We start from the raw sequence: 17735 nt of genomic DNA, 5'->3' as shown, positions 1-17735 counted from the left end.
GTATAGTCTTTAATATTTGTATTTTATTTAGTACATTTTCGATTTATTATATTTTATTTTACATATTTCATTCAGGACTTTTATTTTGGTTTCTGATTTCGGAGGATATAATGGTGTGTTTTGGCATTGGCAGAAGGCAGAGGGCAGAAAAAAAGAGTGGGGAACCCTAATAAAAACGTTTTTAGCTGTTGATATTATAAATTCATTGTCATTATTGAGAAGGCAATGTGCCCATCTTCAGTCACCTAAACCCAATTCCTTACAAAATCATCACTGACAAATGCAATGATGTCATTGCCTGGCTGAAAAACAAAACAATAAAAACATTTACTGTATAAATGTCATGTTAATCTACAGGTTTACACTTGTTTACAATCTTTTGTCAGTCATGAGCTTTTCAATAAACACACTTTTGGAACAAAAGAATATAGTAACCTTGAAAAAAACGTCTTACCCATTTGTGAGTACAAAGTTTATTTTTGTCGATAACACAAACATAAAAAAACACATGACTCATTACAAAACACACTGTACTAAGCATTAATATACCACACATATTCCCTTATATGTCAGAATATCAAATTAACAAAATAATCGCAAATGTAATTTTCTGAATAACTACAAGATTAGTCATGCTACAAAAAATCCCATAATAACTTCACTTAGTTGAAGCCTTTTTTTGGTTCATATTTATTTTTAAACAATTAACTGCATGGTTAAAATAATTAGATCTTGATAGAGGAAGTTGTAAGATTATGTGTAAAACATGAATTAAATGGATCCTGGAACTAATTGCAGATTAAAAGTATGGTAACAGGAAGAAAGAGGCAGCGGCAGACATCAAGGGTAGGAAGGTGGTGTGGGCAGCAGGATGGTGGACCACAGCAGAGTTGAAGGGTGAGATGACCAAGGTGGAGGTGGGGAGAGAGACTGCTGATGTGGAAAAAGACATTATCAGTTTTCCGACGACTGTTTTGTCATGCATTTCACACATGCTTATCCATACCATCAACAATGAACAACTATACTCCAATACTGTTTAACAAAATCACATTATTATTGAGTTTTAGATTTTCATGACACACTTTTAAATGTCCAGTTTATTTGTTGCACTTGGCACATGTGGTATGATGACATTTTTTTGTAATATTGCATATTAACAGCGTTTTAATTTCTTTTCTAATTGAATTATCACCGAAATTGAGCTAAAATGTTGTTGGTGTGGGTGCTTCAAAAAGAATTGATGCCATAGAATAAAAAAAAGGTTTAAAAAAAGGTTTCTTAGTGACAAAAAAGGATCTTCAGACTATGAAAAGGTAAGAAAGGGATGGTTCTTTGAAGAACCTTTGAGTGAATGGATCTTTGTGGAATTAAAATGGTTCTTCTATGGCATCGCGGTGAAGAACCTTTTAATTTAATCTTAAGAGTGTATTGTGTATCGTGTATGTGTATGTAACACATGATTTCTGCTAAAGAAAATGCTTAATGAATAAATAATTGCTTTCTATCAGCCTACCCCATTTGACGATTGCTTCCTTTAGTGTTGTGTGGGTCACAAAACAATCATAATAGTGTTTTTCATTTTCCACTATCTCCACACTCTTCCGTATCTGGTACGTTCCATCATGGTTTGGTCTGACTCCTGTAGATTCAATCTCTGTTTCAGGCATGAGTGACTTATTCTTTCTTATGATCATTGTCAGATCTTTGGGGTAGAAGCCAGTGGCCAAACATCTGAAGTTCAATTTGGTTTTGTCAACGTGAGACTTCATGGCAAATACATGAACATCTGGCGGAGCTGAGGACACAGAAAATGGTTTATGAATATGTTTCTGATAAGAAAGATGTTCATCTAAAACATTTACTCACATGCGTTTTTAGGCTCGTCCTGTCCATATTCTCTGAATTTGTTGAGCCAGTCCACACACTCTTTTTCCAGGTACCCCTTAGTGTATTGGTTTAAAATGGGCACATTATCCCATTTCACTTTAGTTGGAACAGCTGCGTCAACTGGGGCAACCCACTGTGAGATCTTATCATCAAAGGAAAGAAAGTCCTTGCCATCATAGGCAAACTCACTGATGCCTTTAAAAAATGTCATTTTACTTTCTTGTTCCTCAATTTCACAACCTAGTCTCCATTGAAGAACATGAAGATCTGAAATTGAAACAAATTAAATATTTGCCAGTTAAAAATAGCAGAAATACATGTACGTATTGAAATATGCAGTGTAAAATAATTGAAATTTCTGTATTTGAAAATGAAAATGCATTAAACTTTCTCACCTGAACTACTCTGTCTCATTCGCTCCATCACAATGTTGATATTCACATTAAACCACTGCTGTTTGCTCTTGCGTGATTGGGTGCCTTTTTCCCAATAATCTGCTGGCATTTTCTCTTTCATCCACTGCTGTTTGGGAATCTTTTTCTGTTCAATGTTATCGTAGTAATCAATCTGTTTGTCATCAAGAAGACCCATAGCGGTGAATTGATAGATGCCCGACAGATTCAAAGGTTTGGATAAAGCTGTGTACGTGTAGTACAGGGAATGTGTTTCTGGAAAAAAAGAAAGAAAGAGAGAGAAAGAACGAAAGAAAGAAAACTTTAATACAGGAAGAAATTTTCCTTTTTCATTTATTCATTATATGTTTTCATTTAATTTATTAATTATGTGTTGTAGGCTAATTCTCCCAATTTTCACTATACCATCTTTTTATAAAATAATTTATTCTAGTTTAATAGATATGTAAGGAATATATTAAATAGTTGTTTACAATAAAATGTATTGCAGTTTAGATTTCATCTTAAACACATACAACATTATCAACATAATCTCGATTTTGCATTTTGATCAGAATTTAGGACTAAGCTATTCATTTACCTTTTAAAGTATACAAAATTTAGTAAAATCATGTGATGTGTGTCAGAAAGTCATGCATTTCAATACATTAAATATTATTGTTACAAATACATTTTAGAGGAAGTGCGCATGGTTTACATTCACTTGCGTTCTCAAACTAAAGCAACGCATTTTAATTCAATTTACCTGCATGAACTGATGGTAAAATCCCAAGATGAAGAAAAATACCAAGCAGAATAAAATGTTTATTTACAACACCTTCGTCCATGATTAAACCTATTGCCTCTGCGAATTGAATATTGTCTGAAGACCAGACATCAAAATGTTCAGAAACAGGAAATGTTTTAACCACGTTGTGGAGAAAACCACATGTATTAATTCCGACCAGAGGTCAAAGACTATATAGTTTCTCTTTTAACATTGGAAGTTAGTATACCTGTCAAATGTATAATTGCTGTGTTTGAATGCTTTTTTAACTTCACTGCGGTGTTATAGCTATAGTGTACACAATTTGAAGTAAAGACCAACTGGTAAACGTGAAAGCATCATGCTGTCATGAATTGTGAGGAAGAACCCAAGTGCAGGCAGCCTTGTTAACCAACAGGATTTTATTAAACAACGAACAAAACAAAAACCCATCATGATGGGGTATTAACAAGAAAACAGGACAGTAAGCAAAACAGGACATAGACCAATTAACACTAAACTAGAAAACCCCTTACATAAACTAAGATAAACACTTTCTAGACTTGACTTGGGTAGGGTAAGGTAATCCACAGAGGCACAATGGAAGCAGGTAAGCACATTAATACAGGAAGGCACAACGAATACAAGTGAATACAATGCAACATACGAGCACAGGATACTGAACACGAGAGCTATTTAAAGGGATGCAAATCAAGAGGGAACAGGTGCGTGGCATGATCTAATTAACAATCAAACTTAAGAGACGAAAGGATGGGAACAGAGACGAGACCAAAGAGAGCATATGGAAGGCCAGTAGGGCCAAAAATGCCTCTCTACACATAGAACTTGAGATCCTGCCATGATTCTGCCACAAGACCAAGGAAGGCATGACATGATGAGGCAGAATCATGATACCATGCCTTCTGTTGCCTCCTAAAATGCAGCTCAACCTTTTTTGGAAATGCAAACCCAGAATGCATTGTGTTCTAAAAGGTAAAAAGGTGCTATGATGTGTGCTTGAAAAACACTTAATAGTATTTACTTAAATACTTCCAACATTTGTTTCATTCTGTTTATAGAGTGTTGACACATAAACCAGATGAATAATGAAAATCCCTAGTTTATTAAAGATTTGTGAGTCATAAAGAAAATAAATTAATACTACAGATTAAATAAATTATTAAATTAACACATTTCCCATTATAAGTTACTCAAGTTCATTCAAATAAAAAGTGCTGTAGTCATTTCAATGCAGGGTATAAACTCAGGCTGAGTTATATGAGACAGTATCATCAATCCACTGACGGAAGAAAGACACACGAGAGTAGACTCCTGGAGCATTATCCCTGCAGTCATTTGTTCCCCATGAAACAATGCCCACCTGATAACTGTCACATACCAGAGGACCACCAGAATCACCCTGCCAGTGACACACAGACATTGGTGGTTAAAAAAAAATCACCGGAGTTTAAATGATGGCTTTAATTATTGTATTTACATCTCTTACCTGGCAAGTTGAAGATCCAGAACCTCCGGCACAAATCATGGAATCTGTAATCGATCTTGTCGGACCCCAGTACCGCATGCACTCAGCAGTACTAACTATGGGCAAAGTGGCCTCCTGCAGGATACGAGGACCCTCTAACAACAAAACAAAGACAACATATTAGAGCTTACTGGTATCTTGTGAGTATGAATATTGAATTATAAATGAAATATTACTGTTGTTGATCAAAATGCAAACTTACGTCCGGTCGCGGTTCTGCCCCAGCCAGTGGTGACACAAAGTGTTCCAGAAGGGATGTTGGTGGAGGAAGAAGCCAGTTTAACAGGAGAGACACGGGTTGTTATCTGTACTGGAGAGGACAATCTTAACAGTGCAACGTCATTGCTGAAGTTTTTTTTGCTGAAGTTAGGATTAACAATGACCTGTATAGGATTGAAAAAGAAAAAAAGACCACACAACAGTGTCAAAATAAAGTTTTGAAAATAAGATCCCTCTTCTTTTACCACAAAATATCTTAAGGTTGATACCTTGGCAATCGTCTTGATCTGAACAGCTTTATCATCAGAGCCACGGTCAAACTCTCCAAGAACAACTCGGTGATATCCAACTCTAGAATGAGACAGGGAAAAACAAACAAAATACTGAAAAAAGATTCATCAAAATATTGTACAGTTTGTCTACTCTGCATACTGTTTTTGGCTCTCTGCATAACATACTGTACATGGATGGATTGATTGATTCATTTATTGTTTCTTACCGAACGGAGCAATGTGCAGCAGTGAGAATCCAGTTATTGTTTATCAAAGTTCCTCCACAGAAATGGACACCTCTGGAGGTCTGGTTTAAATAGAGCAAATGTAAAATTCAGAAGCGTCTGAAGCATCCTGAGTACATTGTATTAGGGCAAGGAAACAATTTAACCTACTACACAAGAAAAAAATGTAACAAGAATAATATGAAATGCGTGAAAATCACGTCTTACACATCACTGATAAACAGTTTTATTAAAAAGTTTTCCAACAATAGTTGAGAATTATAAACTCACCTGGATAGAGACCTGCCAGGGCCAAGCAGATAAGGAGTTTCCTCCATTAACAATATTATGGATAGGGCCTAAGTATGCAGGTATGCCTAAGTATGCAAGTCAATTATTTATAACAAAAAAACACACATTTATGACACCTTCAACAGTTTTCCATACCGTATGATATCAAAGATACTCACCGACAGCGGAGGTCACCAAAGCAAAACAGCTGATGATCCACAACATGTTGTAGACGAGTGCCTTTCTGATGTTTCTGTTGAGTCTTTCTTTTGCTTTTTATTCAGTCTTGCATCTGGGAAATACAAAAAGGTGTTTCTATGCATATGGGGAATGTCAGAATGTTTGTATTCGTCATATGAGAAAAACAACAATTACATATTGACTGGAAAACCAAATTGTCCCGCCTACCCTTCTTGAAACAAACGCAGTTATCTAAACCTATCCCTGAAAATTTGAGAATGACTGCTCATTCTGACATGCTCAGAATCTGACTTACATTATTACAACATGTTTTTTGTTGTTGTTGTTGACTCATGGTTAATGACTTATGACAAACTTATAACTGACACAGGAAGTCTTAAGCATGTTAACAAATGTGATCTGTAGATAAGCCTGCAGTTTGTGTCGTTTGTGCGCGTCACCTACATGGTTCCTGTCCAGCCAAGCAATTACCCTTTCTGCATTTGTCAATGATAATCATCCATGGTGCTCTCCATAATGAAGGCCAGGGATTCCAATGTGTTCTTTTTGCATTTACATGTATTATTTATATATTTAATCCAAAGTAATTTACAAATGAGAGGAATCTTCTACTTTTCATTTTTCTTTCGAACTAAAGCGGCACATTTTGATTACTGATAGTAATCAGAATTCCCAAAAATGAAGAAAAAAATGTTGTTCCGAATAACACTGATTTATCCAATAACATAAAATCATCAAACATTAGAGACCCAGAGAAATTCTCAGCTCTTGTAAAAGCAATGAGGTCATTGTCAGACTGAAAAAGAACCAAGTGGGTAACAATAATATAAACCTGCACAAATGAGACGTCTATCTACCAACCCAATTTGTGGCATAGCCATGACATTTTTAATCTTTTGATTTGTGTTCATGGCCACAAATAACCTTTTTCGTGTCACTCAGCACAACCGTCAATACACAGACAGCATATGTATGTAAAGTACATTTATATACCTGAAATCAAAAGAAGTCGTACATATTTAAAGAGGTGGCTAATCGACATTTTTCCTCACCCAAAACCCTTAAATCCCAGCTGCAAAGGCTAATTTAGCTAAAGAAACCTACCTATCCATCGTTTGCCGTTTTACCCAAACCCCGCCTCTAAACCTAAAGTCACAGGGCAAAGTCAAATTTAAACAAAACATTCGAATGAGATCGTAGGAAATAGGGAATCACATGAATGAGCCACCTCAAAAAAAGGTTAATTCTATCAGATTGCTGACTGGCACGAAAAAAGGGAAAAACCCATGTCTATTAAGACAAATGAATTACAGTTAGTGACAATGCTAACGAATTCTCATGAGACCGTGTTGTATCTACAGATCACACCTGTTTACATGTATTTTTCTAAGCTATGAGTCACTGAAAAGTCATCGAATGTTTTCACTTGCTTGGACACCCAGATTATCGCAAACATCATTAACCCATGAGTCAACATCGAAACATATTGTAATGTATATTTCCTAGCATTTCTCTCTGTTATTCTTCAATTTCCCTGATGGTCTTTATTGCGCAACAGCAGGCAGAAAATGATGAGAATGAGAATCCACACAAAAAGCGGGAAAAAGTTTTGCCACCACATGATCTGCAAGCTCTACCTGGGTGATGACGGAAAAGCAGGAGAAATGCTAAAGGATTGACCTGCCATACAGTTGAGAAAGTTGCCTATGATTGTCTCCAAAGTCATTTTAAAACACACACAGAGAGACACAAGGCAACCAACTTGTATCTCAAACAGGCTTGTTACAATGAATTTATCAGATTTTTCCTCAGACTGACCCAGTGTGCCAAATGAGACAAACAAACAAACTGTTTGTGACCAAGCAATACATGTCACAACACATACATCTCCAATGTCAAATTTATTTATATAGCACTATATAACTTAACCGAGGTTAACCTGTGTGCTGCACAATAAAACATAGAAAAAACCAGTACAAAACAGTCAATTGCGACAAAAAAAAAATCTAGTACAAAAGTTTACAGAAAGCCATGTCAAACAAGTGAGTTTTCAGCATGGATTTAAAAGTAGACAATGAAGATGCAGATTAATGCAGTAGGACAAAGTATTCCACAATTTGTTGGCAGCAATTGAGAAAGCACGGTCACCCCTGGATTTTAGCTTAGACTTCGGGATGCATGGTAAGATCTGGTTGGACGACCGAAGAGATCTGATGGGCCGATGTTCAGTCAGTAAATCTGATAGATAAGAAAGGGGCCATACCGTTTAAAGATTTAAACACTTAAAGAAGAATTTTTTAATTAAAATTCAGGCGTGTAGAGTGTAGAGAGCATAAAACTGGGGAAATATGGCCACCTCAGAAGTAAAATAACCTGTATTTACTTGTGAAATATCACATTTGCAAGTAATACATTTTTTTACATGTAAGCAATTATTTTAGGACTACCAGGATAGTCACGGTACAAAATGACAGAATCACTTTACTGGGGTGCAGCCTAGCAACTTCTTTGGTGACCTGTTACATTGTTTATCATTATTATTCAATACAGGAATGGATTTTTAATTCCTGATGTTTCCTCAATGACTAATGCAATTCTGAAGCTCCTCCTTTGAGCATTAAAGCTCCACCATGAGTTAAAAGAATATAAAGCAGAAGAGAAACTCAACAGAATCACCAAAAAGACTTCAGAGCGTCAAGACATCACAAAGGCACACATTTACAACATGTTCTGGATCATCGGTTGTTTTGCATTGGTGGCCTCCGCTGTTGGTGAGTATCTTTTGCTATTACCTGCATTAAACCTAAAAAATCATAATGTAATAACTACATTGTTTGTATTTTGGAAAATCAAAAACGAATTTGTTTACTTAGGCCAGGAGGACATGTTAGCTGGGGTTGTTAATGGAGTAGGTGCATTGTCTGTTTGGCCCTGGCAGGTCTCTATCCAGGTAATTTTAATTATCTTCATTTTAAAGTATCACTGTTGGAAGATGGGTTCAATAAGATGTGTTTTTCTTGCATTTCATATTATTCGGCAATAATCTACGCATGCGGTGTGATGACGTCTTTCAGCTAAAATCAGAGCCAGCTTTGTCACATCGCACATAGCATCCATAAGGAACAATGGCGTTTTTCACACTGCAAAAAATGACATTCTTATGAGGATTTTTTTTCTTGTTTTTAGTAGAAAAATATAGAAAACTTCTTAAATCAGTATACAATAACTTGACAAGGAAAGTGACCTTAGATATTTAGTCTTGTTTTAAATTAAAATGGGGTGAGAAAATAAATTTGAATTTGGTTTGACCCTTTTCTCAAGTAATTTGAAAGTTTTCTTAGTAAATACAGTTGAAAGAAAAAGTATGTGAACCCTATGGGCTTCTTCATAAATTGGTCATAAAATGTGTTCTGATCTTCATCTACGTCACAACAATAGAGAAACACAGTCTGCTTAAACTAATACCGCACAAACATTATACGGTTTCATGTTTTTATTGAACACAACATGTAAACATTCATAGTGCAGGGTGGAAAAAGTATGTGAAACCCTAGGCTAATGACTTCTCCAAGAGCTAATTGGAGGCAGGAGTCAGCCAACCTGGGGTCCAATCAATGTGATGAGATTGGATGTGTTGATTAAAGCTGGCCTGTCCAATAAAAATCACACACCAGTTTTGAGTTTGCTGTTCTGAAGAAGCGTTGTCTGATATGAACCATGCCTCGCACAAAGGAGCTCTCAGAAGACCTACGATCAAGAATTGTTGACTTGCATAAAGCTGGAAAGGGCTACAAAAGTATATTTAAAAACCTTGATGCCCATGTGTCCACGGTAAGACAGATTGTCTACAAATGGAGAAAGTTCAGCACTGTTGCTACACTCCCTAGGCGTGGTCGTCCTGTAAAGATGACTGCAAGAGCAAAGCGCAGAATGCTCAATGAAGTGAAGAAGAATCCTAGAGTGTCAGCTAAACGCTAACATTTTTGTTGACAAATCTACAATAAGGAAAACATTAAACAAGAATGGACTTCATGGGAGGACACCACGGAGGAAGCCACTGCTGTCCAAAAAAAACATTGCAGCACGTTTGAAGTTTGCAAAAGAGCACCTGGATGTTCCACAGCACTACTGGCAAAACATCCTGAGGACAGATGAAACCAAAATTGAGTTGTTTGGAAAGAACACACAACGCAATGTGTGGACAACAAAAGGCACAGCACACCAACATCAAAACTTCATCCCAACTGTGAAATATGGTGGAGGGGGCATCATGGTTTGGGGCTGCTTTGCTACCTCAGGCCCTGGACGGATTACTGTCATCGATGGAAAAATAAATTCCAAAGTTTATCAAGACATTTTGCAGGAAAACTTAAGACCATCTGTCCGGCAACTGAAGCTTAACAGAGGATGGACGATGCAACAGGACAACGACCCAAACCATAAAAGTAAATCAACAACAGAATGGCTTCAACAGAAGAAAATCTTCTGGAGTGTGCCAGTCAGAGTCCTGACCTCAACCCGATTGAGATGCTGTGGCATGACCTCAAGAGAGCGATTCACACCAGAAATCCAAAGAATATTGCTGAACTGAAACACTTTTGTAAAGAGGTATGATCCAAAATTTCTCCTGACCGTTGTGCAGGTCTGATCTGCAACTATAGGAAACGTTTGGTTGAGGTTATTGCTGCCAAAGGAGGGTCAACCATTTATTAAACCCAAAGGTTCACATACTTTTTACACCCTGCACTATCAATGTTTACATGTTGTGTTCAATAAAAACATGAAAACGTAAAAAAACACATTTTATGACCAATTTATGAAGAAATCCAAGTAAGTCCAAAGGGTTCACATACTTTCTCTTTCAACTGTATATCGTCATCGCTTGGTAAAAATTTACCTCAGCGCTATGAGAGCGGAAGAGGCTTAGATTTTAACGGAAGCTAATAATTTACATTTAGATTTTACATTTATGCATTTGGCAGACGCTTTAATCCAAAGCGATTTAACTTTGCATTATCCTATAGATTTATACTTAGGTATCTGCAATACCCTGGGATTGAACCCACAACCTTGCTCTTACCACAGAGCTATTAGCCCTTATGCATTAACCCCTTTTTCCCCTGATTGGTAATCTGTGTCTCTCACTGAATAATAATGCACACATCATTTTAAAAAGCTTACACATTTCATATTTTTTTTACATTTAAACCAGACATCCAAAGGCGTCCATTTCTGTGGAGGAACCCTGATCAACCAGAACTGGATCCTCACTGCTGCACATTGCCCTGTTCAGTAAGAGCCAATAAATGAATCAATCAATCAATCTATCTGTCTGTCTGTGATACATATTGTATATAGTATATATAGATATAGCTCAACAGATAGACTGTATTTCATTTTTGCTTTTTCCTATCACTCCCTGAAGAGCTGGATATCACCGAGTTGTTCTTGGAGAGTATGACCGTGGCTCTGATGATGAAGCTGTTCAGATCAAGAAAATTGCCAAGGTATCAACTTTAAGATATTTTGTGGAAAAAAAGAGAGAGATGGTTTTTGAAACCATCGTTATTAAGAAACGTTATTTTGACACTGTGGAGTGTTTTTCTTTCAATCTTATACAGGTCATCGTTCATCCTCGCTTCAACAAAGAAACCTTCAGCAATGATGTTGCACTGTTGAGATTGTCCTCTCCAGCACAGATAACATCCCGTGTCTCTCCTGTTAAACTGGTTTCCTCCTCCACCAACATCCCTTCTGGAACCCTTTGTGTCACCACTGGCTGGGGCAGAACTGAAACTGGTCGTAAGTTAGCAATTCTGGTCATCTGTACAACAGCGAAATTTCATTTATGTCTTACTCGAAAGACACTTAAGCTATAATTCTCTGTCTTTCTTTTGTTGTTAAAAGTTCCTCGCATCCTGCAGGAAACCACTCTGCCTATAGTAAGTACTGCTGAGTGCAGTCGGTTCTGGCGTCGGACAAGACCGATTGTAGACTCCATGATTTGTGCCGGAGGTTCTAGATCGTCATCTTGCCAGGTACGAGTAGATGTATTGTAAATACATAAATTAAACCCAAACTATTTATTTTCATTATTTTAAACTCTAATGAATAATAGAATCACCAATGTCTTAATGTCTGTGTGTCATTGGCAGGGTGATTCTGGTGGTCCTCTGCTATGTGACAGCAAAGGTGTTTGGTATCAGGTGGGCATTGTTTCATGGGGAGCAGATGACTGCAATGTTAATGCTCCAGGAGTCTACTCTCGTGTGTCTTACCTCCGCCAATGGATTGATACTGTCTTATCCAACTAGAGCTCCAAAGTCTTATTAAACCTGCATTGAAAAATTAATTCTTAATGTGTATTTTATATGTCAAACTTTAATAAAGCATGTTGGAACTTGTGTTGGAATGCAATGTTTCATGCTTTGTTAAAACGCTGTGACAAAATCTTAATGTTGATAGGGTCATACAAGCATTCATTATGAACATGAAAGAATAATGTGATCACAAGGGAAACTAACTTTACGGTTTGCGCTGAAAAGGTCAGTTTGAAAGGTCAAAGTATACGATTGTAGGGTACATTTATAGACTTTCATAGCATTGCAATGCAAGTACCAAAACAACGTAATATACTGTATTTCGGCGGTACTGTACAAACTTTTGAATAACAACACATAAGTTAACATTACTGGTTTTAAATCAGTCTTTATCAGGCAACATCCTCGTGATACAATAGTAACACACCACACCGCAATGAAATATTTTTTTTTTTCAATAAATCAGTTTTCTCCACTCATCGCCTTCTCTCTGCCACTAGTCTCAGACAACACAAAGCCGTCTGATCTAAGAACTAAGCTGCCATATTTGTTTACAATGATTGCAATAAGAATTCGTCATGACCGACTAAACGCTTAATTCTTAAAACTATGCAAGGTTCACGACAGAAATGTATAATCATTTAGTTGGTATTTACATTTGATCTGTTCGTTGATGTACATCAAAGATAATAAATATTAACAAGATGTGCAACATCCATTACAATGAATATAGGGCTGGGAATCGTTTAAAAAAGAATAGATTCCATGGTGTTGAGACTTGAGAGTCTATTCCAGTGGTTGGATTCGTCTCTTCTTAAAGAGCCTTCATAAGCACAAGCCCCGCCCCTTAGCCGATGTCATTGGTCAATGAAGGCTGCATCCGAAAGCTTGGGCAGCTGAATTGTTGCCTCACTGTCTCATGAGACAATGACTTCGGAGGCAGCGTTTAGTCATGAAGGCAGCTCCGAGAAATTCTGTTTGAAATATAAAAGGGCGCCTTTGTGATAACTTATCAAATATTATAAAAAGTCAATAGTAATTTCTCGATAGAAATGCAATGAAAATTTGTAAAAAGGGAAAATAGAACTTTGTCTACACAAAACAGCATTCTTGGCCGCCATTTTATGAGTAGATACTGCATTAAAATGGCTAATTCACTTTATAACTTATGTATGAACTTGAGCAACTTACTTTGGGAAAAGTGTTTATTTGATTATTTCTAAAGTATAACAGATACTTATTACATATAAAATGCATTAATAAAATACATTGGGTCTGTTTCAGGAGTAAAAAAATGCAACAGCCCTTGGTGTATTGCTTTAAATGGGCACATAATCCCATGTTGCCTTAGTTTTAACAACTTTGTCAGTCAAAGCCACCCACTGTGACACCTCTGTGTCAAAGGAAAGAAAGTCTTCACCATCATAGGCGTACTCACTGATGCCTTTAGAAAACTTTAATTCATTTTCTTGTTTCTCAATTTCACAACCGTGACTCCAATGAAAACTATGCAGATCTGAAATAAAATCATTGCGAGGTAAAAGTAGCTCAATATGCATATATATATATTATTTATGTATATTTGGTCTATATACTGTACAGTATTACAAAAATGCCTTATACTTCCTCACCTGCATCAATGTGATTCATTCGCTCCATCACAATGTTGATATTCACATTAAACCACTGCTCTTTGCTCTTGCGTGATTGGGTGCCTTTTTCCCAGTAATCTGCTGGCATTTTCTCTTTCATCCACTGCTGTTATGGAATCTTTTTCTGTTCAATGTTATTGTAGTAATCAATCTGTTTGCCATCGATCAGACCCATAGCGGTAAATTGAGAGATGCCCGGCAGATTCACAGGTTTGGATAAAGCTGTGTACGTGTAGTACAGGGAATGTGTTTCTGGAAAAGAATATTAAGGATATAAAATCATAAAATGCTTTTTCTCAAATTTCTGTTTACTGTTGCGGATATTTTTGGTAGATAATTGAGTAAAGTTTGATAAAAAATATTTTATACATCACAAAAAACATATAACATATAGGCTAGTGCAGTTTTCAATCACAAGATCAGTAATAGCGGGTTGTTAACGGTTTTTATCTGGAATTTGAGAAAGAAAGAACTGTAATACAGGACGCAATTTTCCTTTTTCATTTTTTCATTATATATTTTCATTTAATTTATTAATTTAGACAATCAAACAATATCTAATAACATATTAATAAACAGTAAAAGCAATTTAGCCTGTGATGTAATACTCCCAATTTTCTTTATACCACCTTTTTGTAAGATAATGTATTCTAGTTTAAAAGATATGTAAGGAATATATTAAAACAGTTATTTTACAATAAAGTGTATTGCAGTTTATATTTAATCTAAAACACACAGCATTATCAACATGATCTCGATCTTGCATATTGATCAGAATTTAATACAAAGCTATTCATTGATCTTTTAAAGTATACAAACTTTAGTAAAATCATGTGATGTGTGTCAGAAAGTCATGCATTTCAATACAGGAATTATTATTGTTACAAATGCATTTTAGAGTAAGTGCACTGGTTTAATTTCACTTGGGTTCTCAAACTAAAGCAAAGACTTTTGTTCAATTTACCTGCATGAACTGATGGAGAAAAAAAACTGTAGAATAAAATGCTTAGTTACAACACCTTCGTCCATGATAAAACCTATGGCCTGTGCGAACTGATTATTGTATGAAGAACAGGAAACGGGAAATGTATGAACCACATTGTTGAGAAAACCCCATATGTATCTGAAGTCAAAGAATATATAGTTTCTCTTTATACACTGAAACTAAGAATAGCTGTCAAATGCATAATTGCTCTTTTCGTTGCTTGTTTAACTTCACCGCGGTGTTATAGCTATAGTGTACACAATTTGAAGTTAAGACTTAAATTTAGGTTAACTAAATGTGAAAGCACCATGCATTCTGTTACCTCCTAAAATGCAGCTCAACCTTTCTTGCAAATGCAATCCCAGAATGCATTGGGTTCTGAAAGGTTAAAAGGTTCTGTGATCTGTGCTTGAAAAACACAAAATAGTATTTACTTAAATAGTTTTTCCAACATATGTTTCATTCTGTTTATAGAGTGATGACACCTAGAGCCAGATTAACCAGAGCCATCCTGAAAATCCATATTTTATTAAAGATTTGAAGTGTGTTTGTGAGTCATAGAAGAAAACAGGTTAATACTACCAATTAAATAAGATATTAAATAACACGTTTCTCATTATAATTACTCAAGATTATTCGAATAAAAAGGGCTGTAGTCATTTCAATGCAGGGTATAAACTCAGGCTGAGTTGGATGAGACAGTATCATCAATCCACTGACGGAAGAAAGACACACGAGAGTAGACTCCTGGAGCATTATCCCTGCAGTCATTTGTTCCCCATGAAACAATGCCCACCTGATAACTGTCACATACCATAGGACCACCAGCATCACCCTGCCGGTGACACACAGACATTGGTGGTTAAAAAAAATTCACCAGAGTTTAAATGATGGCTTTAATTATTGTATTTACATCTCTTACCTGGCAAGTTGAAGATCCAGAACCTCCGGCACAAATCATGGGATCTGTAATCGATCTTGTCAGACCCCAGTACCGCATGCACTCAGCAGTACTAACTATGGGCAAAGTGGCCTCCTGCAGGATACGAGGACCCTCTAACAACAAAACAAAGACAACATATTAGAGCTTACAGGTATCTTGCGAGTATGAATATTGAATTATAAATGAAATATTACTGTTGTTGATCAAAATGCAAACTTACGTCCGGTCGCGGTTCTGCCCCAGCCAGTGGTGACACAGAGGGTTCCAGAAGGGATGTTGGTGGAGGAGGAAACCAGTTTTACAGGAGAGACACGGGAAGTTATCTGTGCAACAGTGCAACGTCATGGCTGAAGGTTTCTTTGTTGAAGTTAGGATGTTTTTTGTCACATCAGAAAAACAGCAATTACATATTGACTGGAAAACCAATGGGTCCCGCCTATCTTTCTTGAAACAAAAGCAGTTATCTAAATCTAACCATAGAAATTTATGAATGACTCAGAGAGATGCTTAAAATCTTACTTACATTATTACAACATGTTTTTTGTTGTTGTTGTTGACTCATGGGTTAATGAGTTTTAAATGATTAGTGAAACATTCTGGGTGTTCATGGGTTCAATATGTTTCAAGGTGAGAACATCTGATTGTTCCCAGAGATCCTTCAATGACAAACTTAAAACTGACAGTAACAAAGGAAGTCTTAAACATTTAAAAAAGTGTGACCTGTAGATGAGCATTTGGTTTGTGCCGTGCATGTTATTATTTTAGATTGTCATACCTGGTTCCTGTCCAGCCAGAAAGGACCTCACTGCATTTGTCAATGATAATCATCCAACGTGCAACATTGCAACGTGTTCTTTATAAATGTAACCTTATTATTTGCAGACATTTCTTCCAAAGCAACTTACGAATGAGTGGAATGTTTTACTTTTACTTTCGAACGAAAGCAGCACATTTTGATTACAGACAGTAATAAAAGTCTAAAGGCTAATTGTGCTAAAAAGAGAGTTTCACAAGGTTTCAATGCAATGACTTGGCAAAATACTTGGCTCTTTACACTGTAGTAGGCTTTGTGAGACATGTCTTTAATGCATTTATGCTTTTTATTTTCCTAATATTGTCCGATTGCTTCCATTGTTTACCCAACTTGATTTACATGCTTTAATCCAAAGAGACTGGTAAATTACTAAATCTAAATGTTAAAAACAGCACATGCTGGTTAGGTTTTGAAGCATGGTATCTGGTTTGTGCTGGTTTAAACTAGTCATTTGCTGGTTTAATCTGGTCATGTGCTAGTCCAGTTTAAAACAGTACATGACCAGTTTAAACCAGAACAAACCATACCATGCTTCAAAACCTATAACCAGGACTAGCTGTTTTTTTCAACAGGGTACGCTTACCATGCTCCTAAACGTCACAGGGGCAATGTCAAATCACAACTAAACATACGAATGAGATTGTAGGAAATAGGAATTCACATGAATGATCCACTTTGTGGTCAATTCCAATCAGATTGCTGACTGACATGAAAAAAGGGGGAAATACATGTCCATGAACACAAATTAATAGATTACAGATTGAGACAATGTCACGATTTTCCATGAGACTGTGTTGTATCTACAGATCCCATTTGTTTACATGAATCTTTTTTAAATGAGTCACTGAAGTCTTTGGGTGTTTTCACCTGCACAGACACCCAGATTCTTTCCCCAATAACACACACATCATCAACCCATGAGTCAACATCGATACATATTGTAATGTATATTTCCTAGCATTTCTCTCTGTTATTCTTCAATTTCCTGGATGGTAATTATTGCGCAACAGAGTGCAGAAAATGATGAGTATGAGAATCCACACAAAGAGCTGGAAAAAGGTTTGCCACCACATGATCTCCAGGTTCTACCTTGTCGGTGACGGAACAGCAGGAGAAAGACTCAAGGATTGCCTGGCCATATAGTTGATGATGTTGCCTATGATTGTCTCTAAAGCTATTTTGAAGCTCACACATAGACACAAAGCACCCATCGTGTATCT

General features: G+C 36.4%; 3 protein-coding genes and 2 pseudogenes across 5 annotated transcripts; 1 reads left to right on the top strand and 4 right to left on the bottom strand.

Moving 5' to 3' along the window:
* Positions 1-799: 799 nt before the first annotated feature.
* Positions 800-2568, bottom strand: LOC130428194 (major histocompatibility complex class I-related gene protein-like; the record flags this gene model as incomplete). The annotated part of the gene is made up of 4 exons (XM_056756051.1): positions 800-933; positions 1517-1798; positions 1870-2157; positions 2286-2568. Coding segments are annotated over 4 exons (987 nt in total), but the record flags the coding sequence as incomplete, so codon positions are not given.
* An 884-nt stretch (positions 2569-3452) lies between these two features.
* On the bottom strand, positions 3453-6028 carry LOC130428519 (chymotrypsin-like protease CTRL-1). 3 transcript variants are annotated; one of them, XM_056756622.1, is made up of 8 exons: positions 5976-6028; positions 5780-5892; positions 5601-5686; positions 5313-5392; positions 5083-5164; positions 4797-4977; positions 4556-4689; positions 3453-4468 (listed from the first exon to the last, which is right to left on the bottom strand). In XM_056756622.1, exons 2-8 carry the CDS (start codon positions 5823-5825, stop codon positions 4313-4315), a joined length of 765 nt encoding a protein of 254 aa, XP_056612600.1. In that variant the 5' UTR covers positions 5826-5892; positions 5976-6028; the 3' UTR covers positions 3453-4312. The 3 variants fall into 3 exon arrangements, with proteins under 3 accessions (XP_056612600.1, XP_056612601.1, XP_056612599.1); XM_056756623.1 differs by having other exon boundaries at positions 5601-5668; XM_056756621.1 differs by lacking the exon at positions 5976-6028 and having other exon boundaries at positions 5780-5910.
* Positions 6029-8454: 2426 nt separating this feature from the next.
* Positions 8455-12205, top strand: LOC130428520 (chymotrypsin-like protease CTRL-1). The gene is made up of 7 exons (XM_056756624.1): positions 8455-8572; positions 8675-8751; positions 11014-11093; positions 11227-11308; positions 11423-11603; positions 11709-11839; positions 11957-12205. Exons 1-7 carry the CDS (start codon positions 8527-8529, stop codon positions 12113-12115), a joined length of 756 nt encoding a protein of 251 aa, XP_056612602.1. The 5' UTR covers positions 8455-8526; the 3' UTR covers positions 12116-12205.
* A 763-nt stretch (positions 12206-12968) lies between these two features.
* On the bottom strand, positions 12969-15268 carry LOC130428193 (major histocompatibility complex class I-related gene protein-like; annotated as a pseudogene).
* A 57-nt stretch (positions 15269-15325) lies between these two features.
* On the bottom strand, positions 15326-17726 carry LOC130428192 (chymotrypsin-like protease CTRL-1; annotated as a pseudogene).
* Between the last annotated feature and the right edge of the window lie 9 nt (positions 17727-17735).

The sequence above is a fragment of the Triplophysa dalaica genome, chromosome 9, assembly GCF_015846415.1.
Source record: "Triplophysa dalaica isolate WHDGS20190420 chromosome 9, ASM1584641v1, whole genome shotgun sequence".
Taxonomy (NCBI): Eukaryota; Metazoa; Chordata; class Actinopteri; order Cypriniformes; family Nemacheilidae; genus Triplophysa; species Triplophysa dalaica.
This window is presented reverse-complemented; position numbering and strand designations above follow the sequence as displayed.